The 22,396-nt window shown below is 38.7% G+C and overlaps 1 protein-coding gene across 5 annotated transcripts in view; it reads left to right on the plus strand.

The window, feature by feature from the left end:
* Positions 1 to 22,340, plus strand: part of LOC111564160 (phospholipid-transporting ATPase IH-like) — a 48,859-nt gene extending 26,519 nt beyond the window's left edge. For 2 of the 5 annotated variants that reach the window (XM_023263578.3, XM_055015125.1), the window contains 16 exons: positions 528 to 599; positions 2,266 to 2,339; positions 2,446 to 2,549; positions 4,886 to 5,067; positions 6,011 to 6,244; positions 6,382 to 6,559; positions 6,650 to 6,752; positions 7,463 to 7,608; positions 8,018 to 8,077; positions 9,158 to 9,285; positions 10,081 to 10,216; positions 10,703 to 10,726; positions 12,199 to 12,264; positions 12,532 to 12,635; positions 12,733 to 12,898; positions 19,284 to 22,340. In XM_023263578.3, coding sequence (XP_023119346.1) covers positions 528 to 599; positions 2,266 to 2,339; positions 2,446 to 2,549; positions 4,886 to 5,067; positions 6,011 to 6,244; positions 6,382 to 6,559; positions 6,650 to 6,752; positions 7,463 to 7,608; positions 8,018 to 8,077; positions 9,158 to 9,285; positions 10,081 to 10,216; positions 10,703 to 10,726; positions 12,199 to 12,264; positions 12,532 to 12,635; positions 12,733 to 12,898; positions 19,284 to 19,556 — 2,050 coding nt within the window. In that variant the 3' untranslated portion in view covers positions 19,557 to 22,340. Of the gene's footprint in view, positions 1 to 527; positions 600 to 2,265; positions 2,340 to 2,445; positions 2,550 to 4,885; positions 5,068 to 6,010; positions 6,245 to 6,381; positions 6,560 to 6,649; positions 6,753 to 7,462; positions 7,609 to 8,017; positions 8,078 to 9,157; positions 9,286 to 10,080; positions 10,217 to 10,702; positions 10,727 to 12,198; positions 12,265 to 12,531; positions 12,636 to 12,732; positions 12,899 to 15,362; positions 15,478 to 19,283 lie in introns of all 5 variants that reach the window. The other 3 variants (XM_023263580.3, XM_055015126.1, XM_055015124.1) reach the window with 3 other exon arrangements.
* Positions 22,341 to 22,396: the final 56 nt, after the last annotated feature.

Here is a 22,396-nt window from a genome sequence, read left to right on the forward strand (position 1 = left end):
TTTTTATTTGAATGTTCTTAAAGAAAATATTAGAAGTTTTACTGATATATATGGAATCACTTTAGATATTTTTAGGATTTTTTTGGAAGATTTTTACTCATTTTTCTTATCAAATTTGGGGGATTTTTTTTTAAAAAAATCAAACTTTTAAGGGAAACTTTTAAGGAATAATTGGAATTTCCTTGCTTCCGGAAGGTTTTGCAAATTTTCAGAAATTTGTGGAACTTTTTAGCAGAATTTTTTCAGATGAGGAAACAATATATTTTGGTGCCCATAAATGAAGACAACAGGAGGGTTAACTCAGTGCTATTTCCACTACAACTACACTACGTGTGCAGCCAAACATGCACCATCACAGGAGGCTGCTCTCATATATTGCTTTCACAGAAGGGTAGTACTGTCCACTGCGTACATGTGGGCTCCGGTTGCGCTAAATGCGTCAGAACAAACTCTCCAAGTGTGACACAAGTGAGTAATAGTGGTAATAAACTTCTAATGAATCCTTTTCCCTTCGCTCTTGTTGCCAGGCTGGGTTACACCTACCTGAGACTGAGAGACAACTACATGGAGATCCTGAACAAAGACGACGAGATCGAAAGGTTAGTCTGCTGTGGTTCCACCGCAAACTGTGGGAGTAATTCAGCTGATGGAGGTACGGTCATACATCAGCTGTCTGGAAGGCAAACAGCTCTGGGGTTGTGTTTCATGCTCAGTGGAGGCTACGAAACAACTACAAGCACAACAGAGTGGGCAGAGGGGTTGTTTTTAGAAACTGCACACTCGGATCAAAACGCTCGGGAAGAGATTCCATCAGAGAGTGGTTTTTGTGGAAAGTGTCTAATGTTTTGATCCGCAGGATGTGTTCATGTAGCCGCCCTCCCTCCCTCTCCATCACTCTCTGCAGTGGCCTGTCAATAGGGAGCTATTTTAAGGAAGCAGTGGAGAGGGGAGGAGGGGGCATCCAGCAGTTGTTCAGACTTTGGAGGCAATGTGAAGGGAGAATGGTGTAGAATAGAACTACACTTGCTGTTTTTGCCCTTTACAAGGAATCTACATTGTTTTGGCCTTCTACACAGATTACCAGACCAGTAAAAGTGTACTTAATTCAGGCCTCAAATCTCTATCAGTATCATAGTTAGCTTACCCATTAGGAAGTTCAAAGATCATCTACTTTTGTTAGAATATAAAAGGAGACATTCAGTCAGAAGCAGATGTAATGACACTGTGCAAGGTACTTGATGTGAGTGTTTTGTCTTAGAAATGAGAGAAAGTAGACCATTAAATAGAACAAGCAGATGCAGAGAAATGATGAGTGTCATGTAACCCTGGTGTCGTCCTGTGGGTCAAAATTGACCTGTTTTAAAGTTTGAAAATGTGGAGAAAAAAATATATTTTCACAGTGAAACTTCTGATGTCCACATTTTCAACATTTTTGGGAAATTTTTGAACATTTTTTGGTGGAAAAAAAGAAATGCTTAAGATGTTTCGTAAGAACATTCACATAAAAATCTAACAAAATCCAGCAAATTTCACTGGATTTTGGTTGATTTTTTTTGTGAATGTTCTTAAAGAAAATATTAGAATTTTTACTGATATATATGGAATCACTTTAGATATATTTAGGATTTCTTGGAAGATTTTTTACGATTTTTTTGAAAATATGTACCAGAATTTTCTTGCCAAATTTGGGGGATTTTTTTTTAATGTAAATCTTTTAAGGGAAATTTTTAAGGAATTATTGGAATTTTCTTCCTGAAGGTTTTGCAAACTTTCAGAAATCTGGGGAGTTTTTTTGCTGAATTTTTGGATTTTTTTTCAGACAATGAAACAATATTTTTTGACATCTGTAAATGAAGACAACAGGAGGGTTAAAGAAAAGGCTAATAAAAGTAGAAATATAAAGACAAATGAATAAAATAGTACAAAAAATAACAAAAACAATTAATAAAAAATAAGTAATGTGACAAAATAAAGCAATATTACTCAAAAAATGAATCCATAAAAGAAAAGAATTATAATGTTGTAATGTCACTTTAAATGCAAAGGAAAAACACGTCTTCCTAATCCTTTTATATTTCAGACATTGTGTAGTTTTTATTTTATTTATTTGTCTTTATATTTCCACTTTTATATGCTTATTCTTCTATGGATTTGTTTTTGTAATGTGGCACTCTCACTACTCCATACAAGACTCCGGATAAAACAATGAAAGATTAATAGATATTTTGTTGTTGTTGTTGTTTTTTTGCTAATGCTTCCCTGCAGGTTTGAGCTGCTCCATGTCCTGAACTTTGACTCTGTCAGGAGGAGAATGAGTGTCATAGTCAAGTCAAGCTCAGGTACGACGTTCATCACACTCAAAATGTGACGTTAATACGTTTATTAAATCCACAATCAGATGGTTGCATGTTGCTTAAATGTGTCTGCTTCTTTGTGGGCTTTCAGGAGACTACCTGCTGTTCTGTAAGGGGGCAGACTCCTCCATTTTTCCACGGGTGGTGTCTGGAAAGGTGGAACAAGTAAAAGCCCGGGTGGAACAGAATGCTGTAGTAAGTGGACAGTTTGACCAACGCAGATGTATAATGGGTTTAATGCTGTATGGCATTAGGCCAGATTTGGCATAAATGTAATTCAGTGATATATTTCATAGCATTAGGACAGTAATGCATCCTTAGCTACCAAAGTTACAGAAATACAAGGTTCAAAAAAGAAGCTCATTGAACTAAATTCTCCTGAATTTAGCAAAACATTGAGAAATGATTCCATCAGTGGCGTTAAGAAAGTCATTATTTATTTTTTATTTGCAATGTGTTACAACTCGGCACCACAGTTGTAACAAGAAATGCGGAGACAACCACTGTACAGTGCAAAACAAAGGTTTTATTTGCCCATCAAACAAAAAGTCCTCGCCACCATCAAGGCCCAAAAGAACAAAACCCACACATGAGGCTGGAGCTCCACAGACACCAGCTCCTGTCAGCGACCCGTCTAGACTGGAGAGGAGAGCAGTTCAATGCAGCTGAGCCACTGATTGCAGGTGTGGCTCAGTCAGGTGGCAACACTCAGCTCCTAATTAGGCACACCTGGTGTTGAGATGGAGGGTCGTCACAAATGAAAAAAATACTTTTGTGCCATGTGAAGAGGATAGCATATTTAAACAAAGACTTATAATGCAAATCTGCAGTTCACCTCAGCTCCATGAGGAGTTTTAGTGTCTTTCAGCTAATTGTTTTGGTTTTACAACTCACTACTTTACTTTCTTATGCCCTAATCCACTTAGTTTCCAGCTGTGGCAGGCCACTATTTCAGCAGAAAAAGTATATTAATCACCCACTATATGCAACCCACCCTGCACCAAACCTACGTGCAGTCAAAGTTAGTAACTACTTGGTGAAGATATTGGAGCATGCAGTGGTTAAAGAGCCAGATATTTCCTCAAGAGTACCAGAGACCAAACCAGAGAGTGAATATTGACCCTACATCGATCCGGTTTATACAAGTGCAACTACATATGAATACTAATGCTCTCTGTGTCTGCTGGTTGTGTTAAAAAATTTTTGTTAGCATGTCCACCGTAATTTAATAATGTGGTAATATGTGAGTGTTGTGAGCTTGTTGCACTGCCCTAAAGTACTGCACTGGAAAAAATGCTCCTCTCAAAACAAGAAAAGAAATTTTTTTCAAGGAACTTTTACCTTGAAATAAGTGAAAAATCTGCCAATAGAACAAGTGAAAAATGTCTTGGTAAGATTTCTTGAAATAGGATGTGATATTTACAATATTGAGATCTTAAAATTAGCTGGGAAAACTTATTTTAAGCTCTGTTTTACCAGGATTGTCAAGCTTAGGTGTCTTAAAAAAAAAATAGTAGTTTTTCACTCAAAAACAGATTTTTGCTTTCATATAACCTGCTAATCTGAGATGTATTAACCTTGTTTTGAGTCGTATTATTGTGGCACTTCTCTAGATTTAAGACCATGTAGTACTTGAAATAAGATTACAAAGATTAATTGAAGCATTTTCAGATATGTCTTCTCACAGTTAACTAGAAATCCTAATATTTAGTCGTGTTTTGACAGCATTTGTTGTGTTTTAGCCAAGCAGCTGTTTTTAACTCATAAGTAAACATTTGCGTTTTAAACATTCATGTTGAGTATAAAATTTAGGATGTATTTTACTTATTTTAGGTTGTATAACAGAGACATGACTCTAGATTTAAGACCAGCTTGTCCTTGAAACAAGATTAAAAAGTGTGATTTAAGCATTTTCAGATATCTGTCTGCATACAGTTGGTTGAAAATACATTAGTTGTAAATATGACCATGGTTCTTCCTCCCTCATTTATAAATAACTCTACACCATGTAAACAAGTCTAGTATTGAAATCAACTATTTATTTTAGAATTTGCAGCAACGCATTAGCAAACTTGACAATATGAACTAATAGTTATTTTCCAATAAAACGCATTGACTTGAATCAAGTGAAGTTTATTTCTTAAATCCAGATTGTGTAACTTCTACAAATAACACCTCAGTTGGAAAAATGTACGAAACGTAAAATTAACCTTGTTTCTTGTAAAATTCAACTCAAAACAAGATAATTTCAAGATTGATTGACTTAACAAGATATTTCAGATGCATTGTCTTAAAACAAGTCCCTCCATCTGCTGAAATGTCTCTTGTTAAGTGAATTTATCTTAAATCAAGTGGGATGAGACATTCTGACTAAAAATCAGACAAATAGACTTGGTAAGATTTGGAGTTTTTGCAGTGTGGTGTTGTCCTTCTAAAACTCATGCTGCAGTGCTGGTAACAGACCTATAATGGCTGCATATGAAGTCATAGATCACAGCATGAACCTCACTCTGTCTTCACCGTGTCTCCAGGAGGGGCTGCGGACTCTGTGCGTCGCCTATCGAAGGTTGTCGGAGTCCGAATATGCAGAAGCGTGTCATCACCTGACGGAAGCCAAGCTGGCCCTGCAGGACAGGGAGCAGAGGCTGGCGCAGGCCTATGACATCATCGAGAGGGATTTTGTCCTTTTAGGCGCCACAGCGGTGGAGGACAGGTTGGTGGATGTAGAGCAAGAGAGAGCGAGGGGAGGGGGAAGATTTAGAAATGGTGCAACTGCAGGGGGACAGAAGGGAAGATTAATGAATCCTTAAGCTGCCTTCAAAGTATTGTCTTCAAAGTGTTGTCATGAGTCACGGGGCAAAAAAGATCCGGTGACTTACTGTTAATGATGCAGGGCCTTTTTATGTCACTTTCGCTTATTTTTCTCCACTTTGTGTTAACTTTCGTGTCGTCCTGTGGGTCAAAATTGACCCGTTTTAAAGATTGAAAATGTGGAAAAAATATATATTTTCACAGTGAAACTTCTGATGTCCACATTGTCAACATTTTTGGGAAATTTTTGAACATTTTTTGGTGAAAAAAAGAAATGTTAAAAAGGATTCTTAAGAACATTCACATAAAAATCAACCAAAATCCAGCAAATTTCACTAGATTTTGGTTGATTTTTATGTCTATGTTCTTAAAGAAGATATTAGAAGTTTTACTGATATTTTGAAAATATTTACAAGAATTTTCTTGCCAAATTTGGGGGATGTTTTTAAAATAAAACTTTGAAGGGAAGCTTTTAATGAATTATTGGAGTTTTCTTCCTGAAGGTTTTGCAAATTTTCTGAAATTTGGGGAATTTTTTTGCCGAATTTTTGTATTTTTTGCAGACAATGAAACAATATTTTCTGGTGCCCATAAATGAGGACAACAGGAGGGTTAATATAAGATTTTTAGTGCTCCAATGAGGTAGACTTCAGTATTGACCATAACTGATTGATCAACTGCATGACAGTTTAATTTCCTAATAGATAAACTGCTGCTGGGAGGACCAGGGGTGGTCATGCATTGATAAGTTATCACCACTTGGTAATGGATTGATTGAAGCTTTGATGGATGCTTCAGCCTACCCCAACGGAGGCTGAAACTCTTATCGACTTATTGATGCACAGGCTGCAGGAGAAAGCTGCAGACACCATCGAGTCGCTGCACAAGGCCGGGATGAAAGTCTGGGTCCTGACAGGGGACAAGATGGAGACGGCGGCGGCGACCTGCTACGCCAGCAAGCTGTTCCGTCGCAGCACCCAGATCCTGGAGCTGACCAAGAAACGAACAGAGGAGCAGAGTCTGCACGATGTTCTGTTCGAACTAAACAGGACTGTTCTCAGACAACGCTCGATTTCTGGGTATGAGATAATGTAGCTGCTTATCTGTACCTCTGGATCCCCACATCTACATATCTGCATACTGTGTGCACTTGAATTCTGATCATGTGGGTTGTGAAATACGTCCCTGTTGATCGGTCTGTGGTGTGTTTCTCCAGGTTGTCGGTAGACTGCCTCGACTTCGGTCTCATAATCGACGGGGCGACTCTTTCTGCAGTGTTAAAGCCCAACCAGGAGAGCGCCGGTCACGGCAACTACAGAGAGATCTTTCTAGAGATCTGTCGCAACTGCAGCGCCGTGCTCTGCTGCCGCATGGCGCCGCTGCAGAAAGCACAGGTGACAGAACTGCACTCCTGTTCTAAATATACTCCAAACACCTTCCCGCATGTCACAGTGGCACTGATTGAGATGATTTTGTTTGTGCAGATTGTGAAGCTAATAAAAGCTTCCAAGGAGCACCCCATAACCCTCGCCATCGGTGATGGAGCTAATGATGTCAGTATGATCTTGGAAGCACACGTGGGCATTGGTAGGTTCATTTTATTTCCATATTAACCTTCGTGTCGTCCTGTGGGTCAAAATTGGCCCGTTTTAAAGTTTGAAAATGTGAACAAAAAAAATATATATATTTTCATAGTGAAACTTCTGATGTCCACATTTTCAACATTTTTGGGAAATCTTTGAACATTTTTTGGTGGAAAAAAAGAAATGTTGAAAATGTTTCTTGAGAACATTCACAAAAAAATCTACCAAAATCCAGCAAATTTTGCTGGATTTTGGTAGATTTTTATGTGAATGTTCTTAAAGAAAATAATAGGAGTTTTACTGATATATATGGAATCACTTTAGATATTTTTATGATTTTTTTTTGGAAGATTTTTACTCATTTTTTTAAAAATATTTACAAGAGTTTTCTTGCCAAATTTGGGGGATTTTTTTTACAATTAAACTTTTAATGAATTATTGGAATTTTCTTCCTGAAGGTTTTGCAAATTTTCTGAAATTTGGTGAATTTTTTTTCTGAATTTTTGTATTTTTTTCAGACAAGGAAACAATATTTTCTGGTGCCCGTAAATGAGGACAACAGGAGGGTTAAATGGCTAAATTGCTCAAATATCCATCAAGTATTTCAGCTGGATTTTTAAACAGAGTTGTGATAGATCTGTACTGATGTCAGTGAAACTTTGGGTAGTTGTAAAGGAGTATTAAAACACATCACGCTGTCTTTTCTTTCCTCAGGCATCATGGGGAAAGAAGGCCGACAGGCAGCAAGAAATAGCGACTATGCCATCCCAAAGTTTAAACACTTGAAGAAGATGCTACTTGTTCACGGCCACTACTACTACATCCGAATTGCTGAGCTTGTTCAGTACTTCTTCTACAAGGTACTAGACGAATGCCTGGCGTATTCCCGTGGCTCACACATTTTAATCGCATTATTGTAATTCCCAGTGAAACACTGAGTTACAAAGACCCAGGTTTTGCAGCTACTCTGACAGATTACTGGATTCATGAATCCCCGGTGCAACATTCTCCCGGATTCATGGCCGCGATGATCAGCGTGGGCGGCTTCCATAGCGAGCAGCGCCATGCCAACTGATTCATTTTTTTTCTTTTTTGGCAGGCCAGCTCTGTGCGGCCCACTCACTGAGCTTATAGCGCGCAATCTCTGCATAAACAGAAATGTGTAGATAGTAGCATTTTTAGATTTCTTCAAATCTCTTCACTTGTACTTGTCACAAGCTTATCACTTTCTCCACTTGTTTTTTTTTCTCCCCTCTTAAACCTCTCCAGAATGTATGCTTCATCTTTCCTCAGTTCCTGTATCAATTCTTCTGCGGGTTTTCCCAGCAGGTAAGTACTTTACACTGTGTCAGAGTTAGTATGCAAGCATGTAATGCAATGTGTACACTGACTGTTTGTTTTCACAGTAGTTTCATGTAGTAATTAATGTTCATAGACACTTCAAAGAATTATAACCTGAATCTGTTCTTCTCCTCAGCACAGTGGAGGTTTTTCTTTTTAACTCTTTGCTCAGGTTTTTAGTGCAAAGACTCATCTTTCATCAATCTTGTTTCTAAGAGCATCTAGCAGACATTTACAGCTAAAAAAACTCTGATAAACCCAATTAACCCTCGTGTTGCCCTGTGGGTCAAAACTGACCCATTTTAAAGTTTGAAAATGTGGAAAAAAAAATATATTTTCACAGTGAAACTTCTGATGTCCACATTTTCAACATTTTTGGGAAATCTTTGAACATTTTTTGGTGGAAAAAAAGAAATGTTAAAAATGTTTCTTAGTGAAATTCACTGGATTTTGGTTGATTTTTATGTGAATGTTCTTAAAGAATATATTAGAAGTTTTACTGATATGTATGGAATCACTTTAGATATTTTTAGGATTTTTTTGGAAGATTTTTACTCATTTTTTGAAAATATTTATGAGAATTTTCTTGCCAAATTCAGGGAATTTTTTAAAAAAAATCAAACTTTTAAGGTAAACTTTTAAGGAATTATTGTAATTTTCTTCCTGAAGGTTTTGCGAATTTTCAGAAATTTGGGGAATTTTTTTACATATTTTTTGGATTTTTTTGAGACAAGGAAACAATACTTTTTGGTGCCCGTAAATGAAGACAACAGGAAGGTTAAACATACTTGCAGAGCCTCCAAATACCTGACAGATATAGTTTGGGAGCATAGTGGAACATGTAGCACTTGAGACCAGCACAGAAATAAGAGAAGAATTCATTAGACAAATAAAAACACAGCTAGAAATACATGTTTGTGTTGCTCTATTTGCGTTGGATGTCTAAAAACACACGGCTGTCCGATGTGTTTTCAGGTTTTCCCACTTGTTCTTCCAAAAAAACGTCCCGAAACATCAGTGCAGTTGTTTAAAGGCTCTGATGCCGTGTGTGTTGTGTTACTCCTACAGCCGCTGTACGACACCGCGTATCTGACGCTGTACAACATCAGCTTCACGTCCCTCCCCATCCTCCTGTACAGCCTGGTTGAGCAGCACGTCACCATGGAGACGCTGAAGAGGGAGCCCTCCTTGTACAGGTGAGGTCCCAAGAAAATCCCCAAATGTTTAGTTTGGACGTTGGTGTGGTGTTCAGTCAGTCAGTTGCATCCGATGGTATCGGTGACATGAATGAAGTTCTTCATCCATCTCCCCCTGTCCAGCATTGCAGTGTCTTCTTCTAGAACCTTCCTTAATGTAGTGCTCAGCCTGCCAACCCTTTTGACAGCATCAGGTTTCCATAGCAACGATCAGCTGCTTCGTTGTGTCTCACCACATGTCCATCCAGGGCTGGTCTATGTTGCCTAATGATAGTTGACCAGCGTGTATGTGGACCGTATAGCCATTTGTTGGTGGGATGCGATTTCCAGGAGATGTTTTGTACCTTCCATCGCCTTCTGGTAGAAGTCTCATCAATTCTTTTTTAAGGCGGTCTTCGTTAGTGACCAGGAATCAGATCCATAGAATAAGGTGGACTCCACTCACGTCTTGAATACTCTCATGTTGGTTGTTTTAATAGGCGATAGCCATACTTTTGCCAGAGAGTTTAATGCTCCCCAGGCTTTTCAGAGTTTTGTTTCTGTATCATGTGCTGTGTTGGTGTACCCTCCAAGATACAGGAAATCATCAACCTTTTCCATTTCAGACCCATCTAGTGCTGCAATGTCTCCTCAGATGTTGGGTTAGGGTTGGGTTAGGTTCAGGAAGAGTCCAGTCAGTCTTGTTTCTCGCTCTACCCGATGCAGAAGGTCTTGTGCTTCACTGAGAGTGTTTTCCAGTGTGGTGTTGATGATGCTAAAATGTGAAGTTTCTGCCCATCTCTGTCTCTCTTTCAGGGACATTGCGAAGAACTCCCTCCTCCGCTGGCCTGTCTTCCTCTACTGGACGTGTCTGGGTGTGTTTGACGCTGTTATCTTCTTCTTTGGTGCCTATTTCCTCTTTGACAACACCACATTCACCAGCAACGGCCAGGTGAGCCTCCGTCTGTGTAGTTAATCGAGTAGAAGCAACACAGTTATTTTTTGTGGGAATTAAAGAGAGGATAAAGCATTAAAGTAAGTGCTGTCTTTACAAACACTCGTTCATCTCCATTGGATTCTCATTAGAGAGGAGTTCAGTGCAGTGGGTTGACTTTGTGCTCATGTTTTTTTGTTATTATGGATCTGTAACAGTAAAGTTTCTGTCTTGGGCCCCGCCGTAGGTCAGCAACATTGGATCTCCATTCATATCGACAACGCAATAGCATCTTTCTCTGTATTGTTAATTTTGTATCATGTCAACTGTTTTCGATTGCCTTTGGTCCTGTTTTTTAAGTTGAGACATCCTGAAATTCATTTTACCCTTTGTCCTGATTCTTTTCTCTTTTTCTTCCCCCTCCTTCTCTCTGCTTCCTCTCTCTTTATTTTGCTCCTCTTTCTTCTTCTTCTTCTCCTCCTTCTCCCTCTTCTTCCTCTTCAGCTTATGACCACCAACACACAGATGGTAAGCCTGTCTCCCTCCCTGTCAGCTCTATCTGTCTTTCACGCTCTTTTAGTTCCTGTCGTCTCGTTTATGCTTTCAGTTTGACCGTTTCATCCGGTTTCATCCTTTCTCACTTCACATCATCCATGCACTTTCATTTGAATGTGTAGTCTTTCCTAGTGCGCCATTATTTCCCTAATCTCTGTAAAAACCCTGAATCCTGCACAGTACCTGATCTTAACAACCCTACTGACATGGTAGAAATCTTTTCGACGCTTCCCCACATTATCCTTGTGTTTCGTTGTGGTAGTGAATAAATTAATACTAATACAGATCGAGATCCAGCATCTGTTTGTTTTTCTGTCTACTGTGTTTGTGCATCTGTGCGTGTATCTGTTTGTCCGTGTGTTTGCGCTGGAAGTTTTCGGGGTTGGTTGGGTTTTAATTTCACTGCTCCAGCTGGTTTAAAAATGGAAAATGTCACTATTTCTGTTATTCAAAAATTAAAGGGAGTAATGGATGAAGGAATTCTGGCAGAGACAGGTGTAGCAGCACCAACAAGCAGCTGTAGTTATTACATAAGTTCTCCAGTTTCTTCTCCTTGATCTCCCTATCCCGCCACCCTCCTCCCTCTGCCATTCTCTCATTCCATCTGTTCACTCCTGACATCTGCTTAAACCCTTCTAGGATTTCAGCAGGTAGAAAAAAGAGAGATGAAGTGAAAATATTCCCAGTTTATTGGTGACAACCTTTAACCCTCCTGCTGTCCTCATTTACGGGCACCAAAAAATATTATTTCTTTGTCTGAAAAAAAATCCAAAAATTCAGCAAAAAAATTCCCCAAATTTCAGAAAATTTGCAAAACCTTCAGGAAGAAAATTCCAATAATTCCTTAAAAGTTTACCTTAAAAGTTTGATTTTAAAAAAAAATCCCCCAAATGTGGCAAGGAAATTCTTGTAAATATTTTCAAAAAATTAGTACAAATCTCCCAAAAAAATCCTAAAAATATCTAAAGTGATTCCATATATATCAGTAAAACTTCTAATATTTTCCTTAAGAACAGTCACATAAAAATCAACCAAAATCCAGCAAAATTTGCTGGATTTTGGTTGATTCTTTTACGTGAATGTTCTTAAGAAACATTTTTAACATTTCTTTTTTCCACCAAAACATGTTGAAAGATTTCCCCAGAATGTTGAAAATGTGGACATCAGAAGTTTCACTGTGAAAATATTTTTTTTTCCACATTTTCAAACTTTAAAACGTGTCAATTTTGACCTGCAGGACGACACCAGGGTTAAAAGAAAGCCAAGAGGGTGCTAATTTTTAAACAAATCACCTCTTACCACATGAGGGTGTCTTTCTTCCCTTCTTTCGGGTGCTAACAGATGCACTGTAAAACCATAGGATGCTCACTAACCCAGGAATGCAGGGCGACTGGGGGTGTGACTGATGTGGCCACTAACCCTCCTCTTCCTCTTTTCCTTTGCAGATGTTTGGAAACTGGACGTTTGGGACTCTCGTCTTTACTGTGCTGGTGTTCACTGTTACGCTCAAGGTATGTGATCACGTGTGTTTGGAAATTAAATGGATGGAAAAGCGCTCCAATAGTATTACGTAATCCCTCCGTTTCAATAGGGTCATTACCGCTGCATGTGTTCCTGACTCTATATGTGGACAAGCTGGCATGCTGTTAACTATCCTGTTACATAAACTATTGACTACACATGCTGCTTAGTTTGCACGGCAGTAAACCCTAAAGGAAAAAGCTTCGACCTGATTGACTGCTTTGGTGTTTACTATGTATATATTCTGTTTGTTTCAGCTTGCCTTGGATACACACCACTGGACCTGGATCAATCACTTTGTCATCTGGGGCTCACTACTTTTCTATGTTATTTTCTCTCTTCTCTGGGGCGGCATCATTTGGTATGACGTGCTTTGGGTTTAACTACTATCTGCTTATGTTTATTTGTACATTTTGGGGGAAAATCAATGCTTTTCTGCTTTTCCTGTCGCTGCTCAGGCCCTTCCTGAACTACCAGAGGATGTACTACGTGTTTATGCAGATGCTGTCCAGCGGCCCGGCCTGGCTCAGCATCATCCTCCTTATTACAGTCAGCTTGCTGCCAGATGTCATCAAGAAGGTCCTCTGCAGGGCCATGTGTCCCACAGCCACCGAGCGTGCACAGGTGGGATGTTAGCACCAACCCCACAATGAAACTAGAGCTTTAACCCTCATGTCGTCCTGCGAGTCAGATTCACCCGTTTTAAAGTTTGAAACTGTGGAAAAAAAATATGTTTTCACAGTGAAACTTCTGATGTCCACATTTTCAACATTTTTGGGAAATCTTTGAACATTTTTTGGTGGAAAAAAAAGAAATGTTAAAAATGTTTCTTAAGAACATTCAAATAAAAATCTACCAAAATCCAGCGAAATTTGCTGGATTTTGGTAGATTTTTATGTGAATGTTCTTAAAGAAAATATTAGAAGTTTTACTGATATATATGGAATCACTTTAAATATTTTCAGGATTTTTTGGAAGATTTTTACTCATTTTTTGAAAATATTTACAGGAATTTTCTTGCTAAATTTGGGGGATGTTTTTAAAATCAAACTTTTACGGGAAACTTTTAAGGAATTATTGGAATTTTCTTCCTGAAGGTTTTGCAAATTTTCAGAAATTTGGGGAATTTTTTTGCCAAATCTTTGTATTTTTTGCAAACGATGAAACAATTTTTTTTGGTGCCCGTAAATGAGGACAACAGGAGGGTTAAGTTGTCATGCTTCCAAATTAGCGTTTAGATTTTTTCATATAGTAATAGTGTTAACTAAATGCGTTGCTAAAGCTATTAACCAGTGACTAATGAATGCTCCCCTCTTTTAAACCTCTGAACCCCTGTCTGGGTCTTTCCTGTAACGTTTTGACTCACTGTGGGCTCATTTTTCACTACAGCATAAAGTACTGTATGGAAACAGCACAAACATGAGTACAAGTACAGAAAAGTAAAATATGTCTTTTCTGCAGTATATAAAAAAATAAATGTCACAAATCTTAAAAAGACTAAAAACCACAGGAAAATTTCTTTATTTATTTTGCAAAAAATCAATGTATAACTTTTTCCAAGTGCCTGCAGGTGTTCCACATACAGCAAAAACAATGAAAACTCCACATGATGTGATTATTTTACTACCTAAATTTAAATTTGCTTTCATGCTGTCCTGTCTTCTTTCAGCCCAGTTCAACCAAAATGTCTTTGATTTTTTTTGTTTTGTGACTCGTTGGTTTCAGCTGGCTGACTAATCGCTTTTTAATTAGACCAAGGAGTGCAGAATTTTCAGTTTTTTACAGAATCTGCTTAGAGCCAACGGTTTATTTTTGCTGTTTTTTTTGAATAAGATGTAGAATTTAATGATTTTATTGAAGATCATAATCTTAATCTTAACCCTCGTGTTGTCCTCCAGGTCAAATTGACCCGTTTTAAAGTTTGAAAATGTGGAAAAAATAATATATTTTCACAGTGAAACTTCTGATTTCCACATTTTCAACAGTTTTGGGAAAACTTTGAACATTTTTTCGGTGGAAAAAATGAAATGTTAAAAGTGTTTCTTAAGAACATTCACAAAAAATCAACCAAAATCCAGCGAATTTCACTGGATTTTGGTTGATTTTTTTCTGAATGTTATTAAAGAAAATATTAGCAGTTTTACTGATATATATGTAACCACTTTAGATATTTTTAGGATTTTTTTGGAAGATTTTTACTCATTTTTGAAAATATTTACAAGAATTTTCTTGCCATATTTGGGAAATTTTTTAAAAATAAAACTTTTAAGGGAAACTTTTAAAGAATTATTGGAATTTTCTTCCTGAAGGTTTTGCAAATTTTCTGAAATTTGGAGAATATTTTTGCTGAAATTTTGGATTTTTTCAGACAGGGAACAATATTTTTTGGTGCCTGTAAATGAAGACAACAGGAGGGTTAAACATGGTCCATTTTCCCATGGCCAGTCACAGATGAGTAGTTCAAGGACTAGCGGAAAGTCACAATCTGATGATTTCTTTTCAGTTTTTACAGTTTCTAGCTCTTATAAATTATTTAAATTCATAAGTTTTGAAAAGACAACATGCCATTTCAATCCACCCGCAGGTTTTGGGGTTCAGAGAGTTAAAAGAAAATCAACTGTTAAACAGCATTCCAGTTCACAAACTATAGTGTCAAAAATGTGACTCGGTAAGCAGAATTCTCTGAAATCCTGCCTCATACTTCATATTTCAGTACCATAAGCCACAAATCTATTCCAGTCTATTAATCATCTAGGAAGACCATTAAGATCCATAAAAGCTTTAAGCCTCAGTGGGATTTACTATGCCTTCCTGTTCCCTGTGGCTTAGCCTTAACTTCCTGTGAAGCAAGCTTCACCATGAATGGAAAAAATGAGTGAAAGTCCTGACAGATTTCTTCCTCCTGTGCTTTTTCTCCTCTTTTCTCTTTTCTCACTGCAACCTAATGGATCGCCGTAATCACAACTCACACCATCCCCCATCGTTCCTCCTTTCTTTCCTTCTTTCTACCTCTTCATTACTGTCACCTCTCCCTTCCCCTCTCTTATTTTCCACTCCCTGTGTGGTTGTGACTCTGTGGTAACTCCAGTCCACCCGCCCGTGCCTTACTGTGGAGCCGTCCACCATCTTCATGCTTTCCCAGTCCTCCAGCAGAATGAGTTTCTGATTGGCCCAGAGAGACGAGAGAGGAGCAGGAAGAGGAGGTGACTCTCTCTTTTATGCCCTCATCTCTGTTTGCATGGTGGAATGTCATCCACTTAGTCTCCACACTTTGCCCAATGTGAAACTATTAGCCGTTGATGAGATCTGGTTTGTAAGCCAGGTTGTAGCATCCTGTCACTGCCGTTTTCAATGTAATTTCATGTTTTTTTGTCCCTTTTCCTGTTTAGGAAATGCACGTTGCATGCACTTTACCATCCATTTCTGTCTTTCATGTTGTCGCTTTGTCATGTGTCTTTTTTTTAACTCTCGTGTCGTCCTGTGGGTCAAATTGACCCGTTTTAAAGTTTGAAAATGTGGGAAAAAATATATTTTCACAGTGAAACTTCTGATGTCCACATTTTCAACATTTTGGGGAAATTTTTGAACATTTTTTGGTGAGAAAAAAGAAATGTTAAAAACCAATGTTTCTTAAGAACATTCACATAAAAAATCAACCAAAATCCAGTGAAATTCACTGGATTTTGGTTGATTTTTTATGTGAATGTTCTTAAAGAAAATATTAGAAGTTTTTCTGATATATATGGAATCACTTTAGATATTTTTAGGATTTTTTTTGGAAGATTTACTCATTTTTTGAAAATATTTCCAAGAATTTTCTTGCCAAATTTGTGGGGTTTTTTTTCAAATATAACTTTTAATGAATTATTGGAATTTTCTTCCTGAAGCTTCTGCAAATTATGAGAGGCATTTTCACTATTTTCTGTCATTTCTTTTCTTAAAATGACAATAAGAGGTAGCTGAAGTCCCTATTCATTGCCATCACTAAACCAGTGCAGCCAAGATTCTAACAAACTGAATCTGATTTACAGTAATGGTCCAGCAGCACCACCCTGTTCATACTGCTCTCTGAAAGGTGTCTAAAGTGGTCTGATCACAACTGAATCATTCTAAATGCATTTTTGCCATGCCCAGAGCGAAATGAAGACACACAGAGGTCAATAGGAGTCAAATTTATCTACTAGTTGTAGATAAAAGCGGGACAAAAAGGAAACACAAAATGACAAAAACATGAGACAAGCAACAAAAGTCAGACAAAAAAAAAGACAAAAACAAGACAAAATATTACAAAAATGAGACACAAAATGAGACAGACGACACGAAACAAAATAAAGAGAAAAAAATTAGACAAAGAAGTTAGAAAACGACAAAAAATGCACATAAACGAGACAAAAAAATGACAAAAAAAGGACCAAAACAGCAAACAAATAGACAAAAAACACAAGCGAGACAAAAAGGAAACACAAAATGACAAAAACATGAGACAAGCAACAAAAGTCAGACAAAAAAAAGACAAAAACAAGACAAAATATTACAAAATTGAGACACAAAATGACAAAAGAACAATGAACAATCTGGTATTTTACTTTATGATCAAAACAACTTGTCATGGTCTAGAAATTATTTTAAATTTATATTTTTACAAATTCACAATTTGCAGTTAATGTCTTCTGTCTAATTTTTACAAAGTCGTCCTGTGGGCTGGATTGGACCCTCTGGAGGGCCGGTTTTGGCCCGTGGGCTGCATGTTTGACACCCCTGCTGTAACCACTGTGAGATCTTAGGAGGTTTGTCAGAGATCTACTCCAGTAGGACACACCGTCTGGCACCAGACAGACTCCACTCAGCTTTATACAGGTTTGATCAGATTTCATTATCAGCTCCTCTCCTCTAACGTCATCCACAGAAGGTATGGCCAGTGCAGGCCCCCGGAGGCCAGTGTGGCCCCCGGAGGCCAGTGCAGGCCCCGGAGGCCGGTGCGGCCCCGGAGGCCAGTGTGGCCCCCGGAGGCCAGTGTGGCCCCCGGAGGCCAGTGTGGCCCCGGAGGCCAGTGTGGCCCCCGGCCCTGCTGGTGGAGGCAGTGAGAGGGACCCACTGCACCCTGATAGGACCTGTGAGGGAGACAGTGGAGGAAAGGCTGCTAGAACGTATGACTCCATGATGCCACGCAGCCATGGCACCCCGTCCAGCAAACCCTAGAGTCCTGCCCCCACCCGGCCCTGCTAGGTGGGCCTGGGGTCACCATGGTAACAGCACACAGAGGGCGTTGACAGTGGGGTGTCTGGTTGTTAATGCTGCTGTGAACTGCATGCGCTGTGGAGTCCTGCTGAGACTCAGGCTGACAGGGGCTGGGCCTGCGTTGGTGTGTTAGTGTCTGTCAGACCGACTTTCAGGAATCACAATCCCCAATTAACTGTGCCGTGCCGGTTTCAAAGCGTGCTGTGCTTCTCACAGCATGTGGGACGGGAATTAACTTGATCTGGGGAGCAGCCAAATGAGAAATTTCATCCTGGCTTTAATAAACCCAGGCTACTTAAAATCCACCGCCACTTGTCATGTGGATTTCAACAAGTAGCAGCAGCTTGATGCGTTTTTTAAGATCCTGGACTGCTGCTTAAGATAGATACCAGACTCCAACTGAAGTATCTGGGTTCCAAGGTTTACTGGTGAAATATGAGATGATGATTTAGTGGTCAGCACAGATTTTATTCATGTTTAATTAGTAACCGCGGTCATATTTTACTCGGCAAGCCAACCAGTGGGTCACCTAATCCAACACTGATGTCACAGACTAATCTGATGTGGAGAAATATTTACTCAGGTTGCCTGGGCAGTTTGGCAAACTGTGAAATACGCATTTGAAGTGTGGCAGGTAAACTGGTGACATCTGGTGTTTGGAAATGGGACTGCATGTGTGAATTTTGAGTTAACCCTCGTGTCGTCCTGCGGGTCAAAATTGACCCGTTTAAAGTTTGAAAATGTGAAGAAAAAAAATTTTCACAGTGAAACTTCTGATGTCCACATTTTCAACATTTTTGGGGAATTTTAGAACATTTTTTAATGGAAAAAAGAAATGTTTAAAATGTTTCTTAAGAATGTTCACATTAAAAAAAAGAAAAAAAGTTGATTCTTATGTGAATGTTCTTAAGAGAATATTAGAAGTTTTACTGATATATATGTAATCACTTTAGATATTTTTAGGATTTTTTGGAAGATTTTTATGAATTTTTTGAAAATATTTACAAGAATTTTCTTGCCAAATTTGGGGGATTTTTTAAAAATAAAACTTTTTAGAGAAACTTGTAAGGAATTATGGGAATTTTCTTCCTGAAGGTTTTTCAAATTTTCATAAATTTGGGGAATTTTTTTGCTGAATTTTTGGATTTTTTTCAGACAAGGAAACAATATTTTTTGGTGCCCATAAATGAGGACAACAGGAGCGTTAAAAGTTGGGTTAAAAAAGGCACCAAAAAATATTGTTTCCTTGTCTGAAAAAAATTCAAAAAATCTGCAAAAAAATTCCCCAAATTTCTGAAAATTTGCAAAACCTTCAGGAAGAAAACTCCAATAATTCCTTAAAAGTTTCCCTTAAAAGATTTATTTTAAAAAAAAATCCCCTGAATTTGGCAAGAAAATTCTTGTAAATATTTTCAAAAAAATGAGTAAAAATCTTCCTAAAAATATCTAAAGTGATTCCAGTAAAACTTCTAATATTTTCTTTAAGAACATTCACTTAAAAATCAGCGAAATTTGCTGGATTTTGGTTGATTTTTTGTGAATGTTCTTAAGAAACATTTTTAAAATTTCTTTTTTCCCCCAAAAAAAGTTCAAAGATTTCCCAAAAATGTTGATAATGTGGACATCAGAAGTTTCATTGTGAAAATTTATTTTTTTCACATTTTCAAACGTTAAACCGGGTCAATTTTGACCGGCAGGACGACACGAGGGTGAACTTCCTTTACTCTGTTCTACATGTTCTCATGATGGTGCGTTCTCCGTTTCTATGTAGGATGAAGAGAAGCTGTTGCCGGGCAGCGCAGCAGAGCTGAGTCCACTGTCCTTTCGTCGATCCTGCAAAGGCATGAGCACGGACTCGTCTCACCTCCACCTGAGCGCCGTGGACACGCTGTCGCTCCGCAGGTCTGACCCTCTTCCTCACAAACTGCTGGCCCACCTGGCTGAAGGCGGAGGGGCGGACTTGTGCTCCCTCAGCCCCTGCATGTTCCGTCTCTCAGGGGCAGGATTCGCCTACTACGCTCCAGGGCCGGAGACCTCGGTGTGAACGCAGACTCTGAAACAATGTGTACGTGAATCTCATGGATGTGTGACCAAGATCTGCATCGCAATGATCGAGGAATTAGAGAGCAAAACACACATCAGACGCATGGACGCTCCATGCTGAGTTCACCATGTGCATTTCCTGGGCTACACCCGAGTGGACGTCCCTTTAGATAATATTGTCCTCATTTTCATACTTGTCTCTTTTTTTTTTTTGGTTCCAGTGTAGCCCCTGTCTTAGTCTCATCAAAGTTCCTGCTTAAACGCTTACTTGAAAAAGTGTAAGAGCTAAAAAATGGGGAACCATGTGGAACTTTCCTGTTTGAACTGTCATATTTTTTGTATTCCTCTTTTTTTCAGTCAAATTCTTGCCTGTTCCTCCACTTCCGTGTCCTTTTTTTTGTTGTTTCTTTGTACATGTTTGTCGAACAAAAAAAAAGCAACACAACATTTCTGTATAGTACGTGGTCTGGCCAAGTAAAGGGGTAGCCGTCGAGCTCAGCCCTTTAGGTGTGCGTGCGTGTGCATGTGCGTGAGAGTACGCATGAAATTGCCTGATATTGTATGTTTGTATGTGACACACCTTTGCCTTACAGGTAACCACACAGCAGCAGGCTAGGAGCCAAAGGAGAAAGGTGTTTAAAAAAAGAAAATAAATAAAAAGTGGTGTTTTACTAAGCCTTACACACACACACCCATCAGCTGAAGGAGGGAGAAAAATCTGGAGGGATGTGCAGTATTTTAGCCACCCTGCCTTAATTCATAGATACCCATTTTCCAGTGGATTATATTTCAATTCAAACACATTTGTGAGAGTACAAGGAGGTTCAGAGGGCATATATGTCTGGTACAGTGTGTCTATTATTCCTCTTTCTACTTTCTTTTACCCTCACAATCGTGTCAAGCTTTGTTTCCCTTATCTGTCAGTGTAGCATGTCGGATCCTTCTCTCTCTCTCTGCATGCAGATCTATTCTTCTCTCCATCGTACCTCATTCTCCTTTGTCCCAGACATCATTTATCACCAAACATATCATGGCACTTTCTTTTCTCTTTTTTTCTTTCTCCTGAAACAGCGAGCACCCTCTGCTGCCACCATGTGGCCACGTAGGGTAACAACAATAACAGTAGCAGCAGCAGCATCCTGGGACTGATGAGGTTCTGTGATTTGTGGATGTCCTAAATGACTCGCTACTCCTCCCTGTTGCATCCTGCTTGCGTGTTTTGCTGCCATGCTCTGTGTTATGCAAAAACTTGATGTGAGAATGCTAGTGTTATTAAGGGGTTGTCTTCTGTGTTGCATTAATCCATGAGTTTTTTCTCTCTGTTGTTCTAAAAATGATTGATGTCAGTCACTGTTGATGTATGGATGTAACTTAAAAAAATGTTTGCTCTATATTGTAGTGAGAAGGAGTGTTAGCTGTAGTTCGCTGGAAGCAGGAGGGAGACTTGAATCGGCGATGTCACAATCAAATCAATGAGAATGTTGAACTGATTTGTCCATCATGTCCTCCAGCCGAAGATTGTAGCTCATTATGGATGAACCTCTTTTCTGCATTTCTAACATCCGAAAGTCGTCTTTTTTCCAAAGCATATCTGTCGGGTTACATAGTGACTGACTCTGGAAGTCTTTTGAATGTGAGATTCTGAAGCATTTTTGTATGTTTATACAGTTTATTTTCATACACATCGCCATCTGCCAACATGTATAGATTTAATAGCAAGTATTTTTGATTTTTTACCGGGGTACAGATGATTTATCTATTTGATGGGAGGTCTGGATTTATCCCTTTTAGTTTTCACTCAAAGCCCACAAGCCTCCACGTGTTTGACTCGGGGGCTTCAACATCCTGACCTCAGTCGTTTTCAAGGAAAGACCTTGGTGCTTGTAACGCAGTGTCCCACCTCACTGTGCCGTTGCCATGCTGTATCCAGGCATTTTCTACATGTCACAATCCTACTACAATAATGCTGTAAGGTCTATTTAACTTCCACTATGTGATTTGGGGGGAATTCTTTGTAGTCATTCTTCAAACACGTATTCTTTTTTTAGTAGCTGAGTCCTTTCACAGCTCAAATTTTCACGAGTTTTTTTGTCATTTTTTTGTGTTGTCCATTGTGAATATTTCTTTTGCTACTTTTGTATCTCAGAGAGAAGACTATATTTTAACTGTTAGAATGTGTGTTCAAGTTTGTAACCAAAATGAGAGCAAAATATACATTATATGATTCATTAGAGATTTACCAATAGTACTACACACTGCACTTTGTTTTACAACAGATCAGTTTTACCCTAAAAACAAGGTCTATTGTCTGTCAGCTGAGGTTTATAGTTCACTCTTCCTCACAAGTTATTTTTCTAAGAAGATTGTAGTGGGTGAGAATACATTTAAAAAAAAGAAGTGACCAAATAACTTGACTAGGAATGAACTGTCTGTAGGTGTCAGCCTCTGTCTCAATGGGTTTATCACACCAGCCTTCTACTGCTGATCAGAATGTCAAACTGCTTTTTCTAAGTCCATCAGCACAACAGCAGGTGCTCATCCTGTCACTCCTGAGCTTGGCAAAGGTCTGAAATGTCAACTTCTGTGCTCTGAGCAGCACGCTTCATATCATAACTTTAGTATGGCACCGTTTACTAAACAGGTTTTAAGAAATTCCTCTTTTTTTTTCTTTTTGGATAAAGATTTTAAAAGTTCACTCCTTGACTTTTTGCCAGCCTGTCTGTAGCAAATGAGGGCAAAGCACTGTACTGTCATTCTGCTTGTAATAAAGAAAGAGAGAAAACGATGGTTCTCTGATGATTTATATGATGTCACAGTGAAATTATCATCGATTCATTTATC

The sequence above is a fragment of the Amphiprion ocellaris genome, chromosome 11, assembly GCF_022539595.1.
Source record: "Amphiprion ocellaris isolate individual 3 ecotype Okinawa chromosome 11, ASM2253959v1, whole genome shotgun sequence".
In the NCBI taxonomy this organism is placed as follows: Eukaryota; Metazoa; Chordata; class Actinopteri; family Pomacentridae; genus Amphiprion; species Amphiprion ocellaris.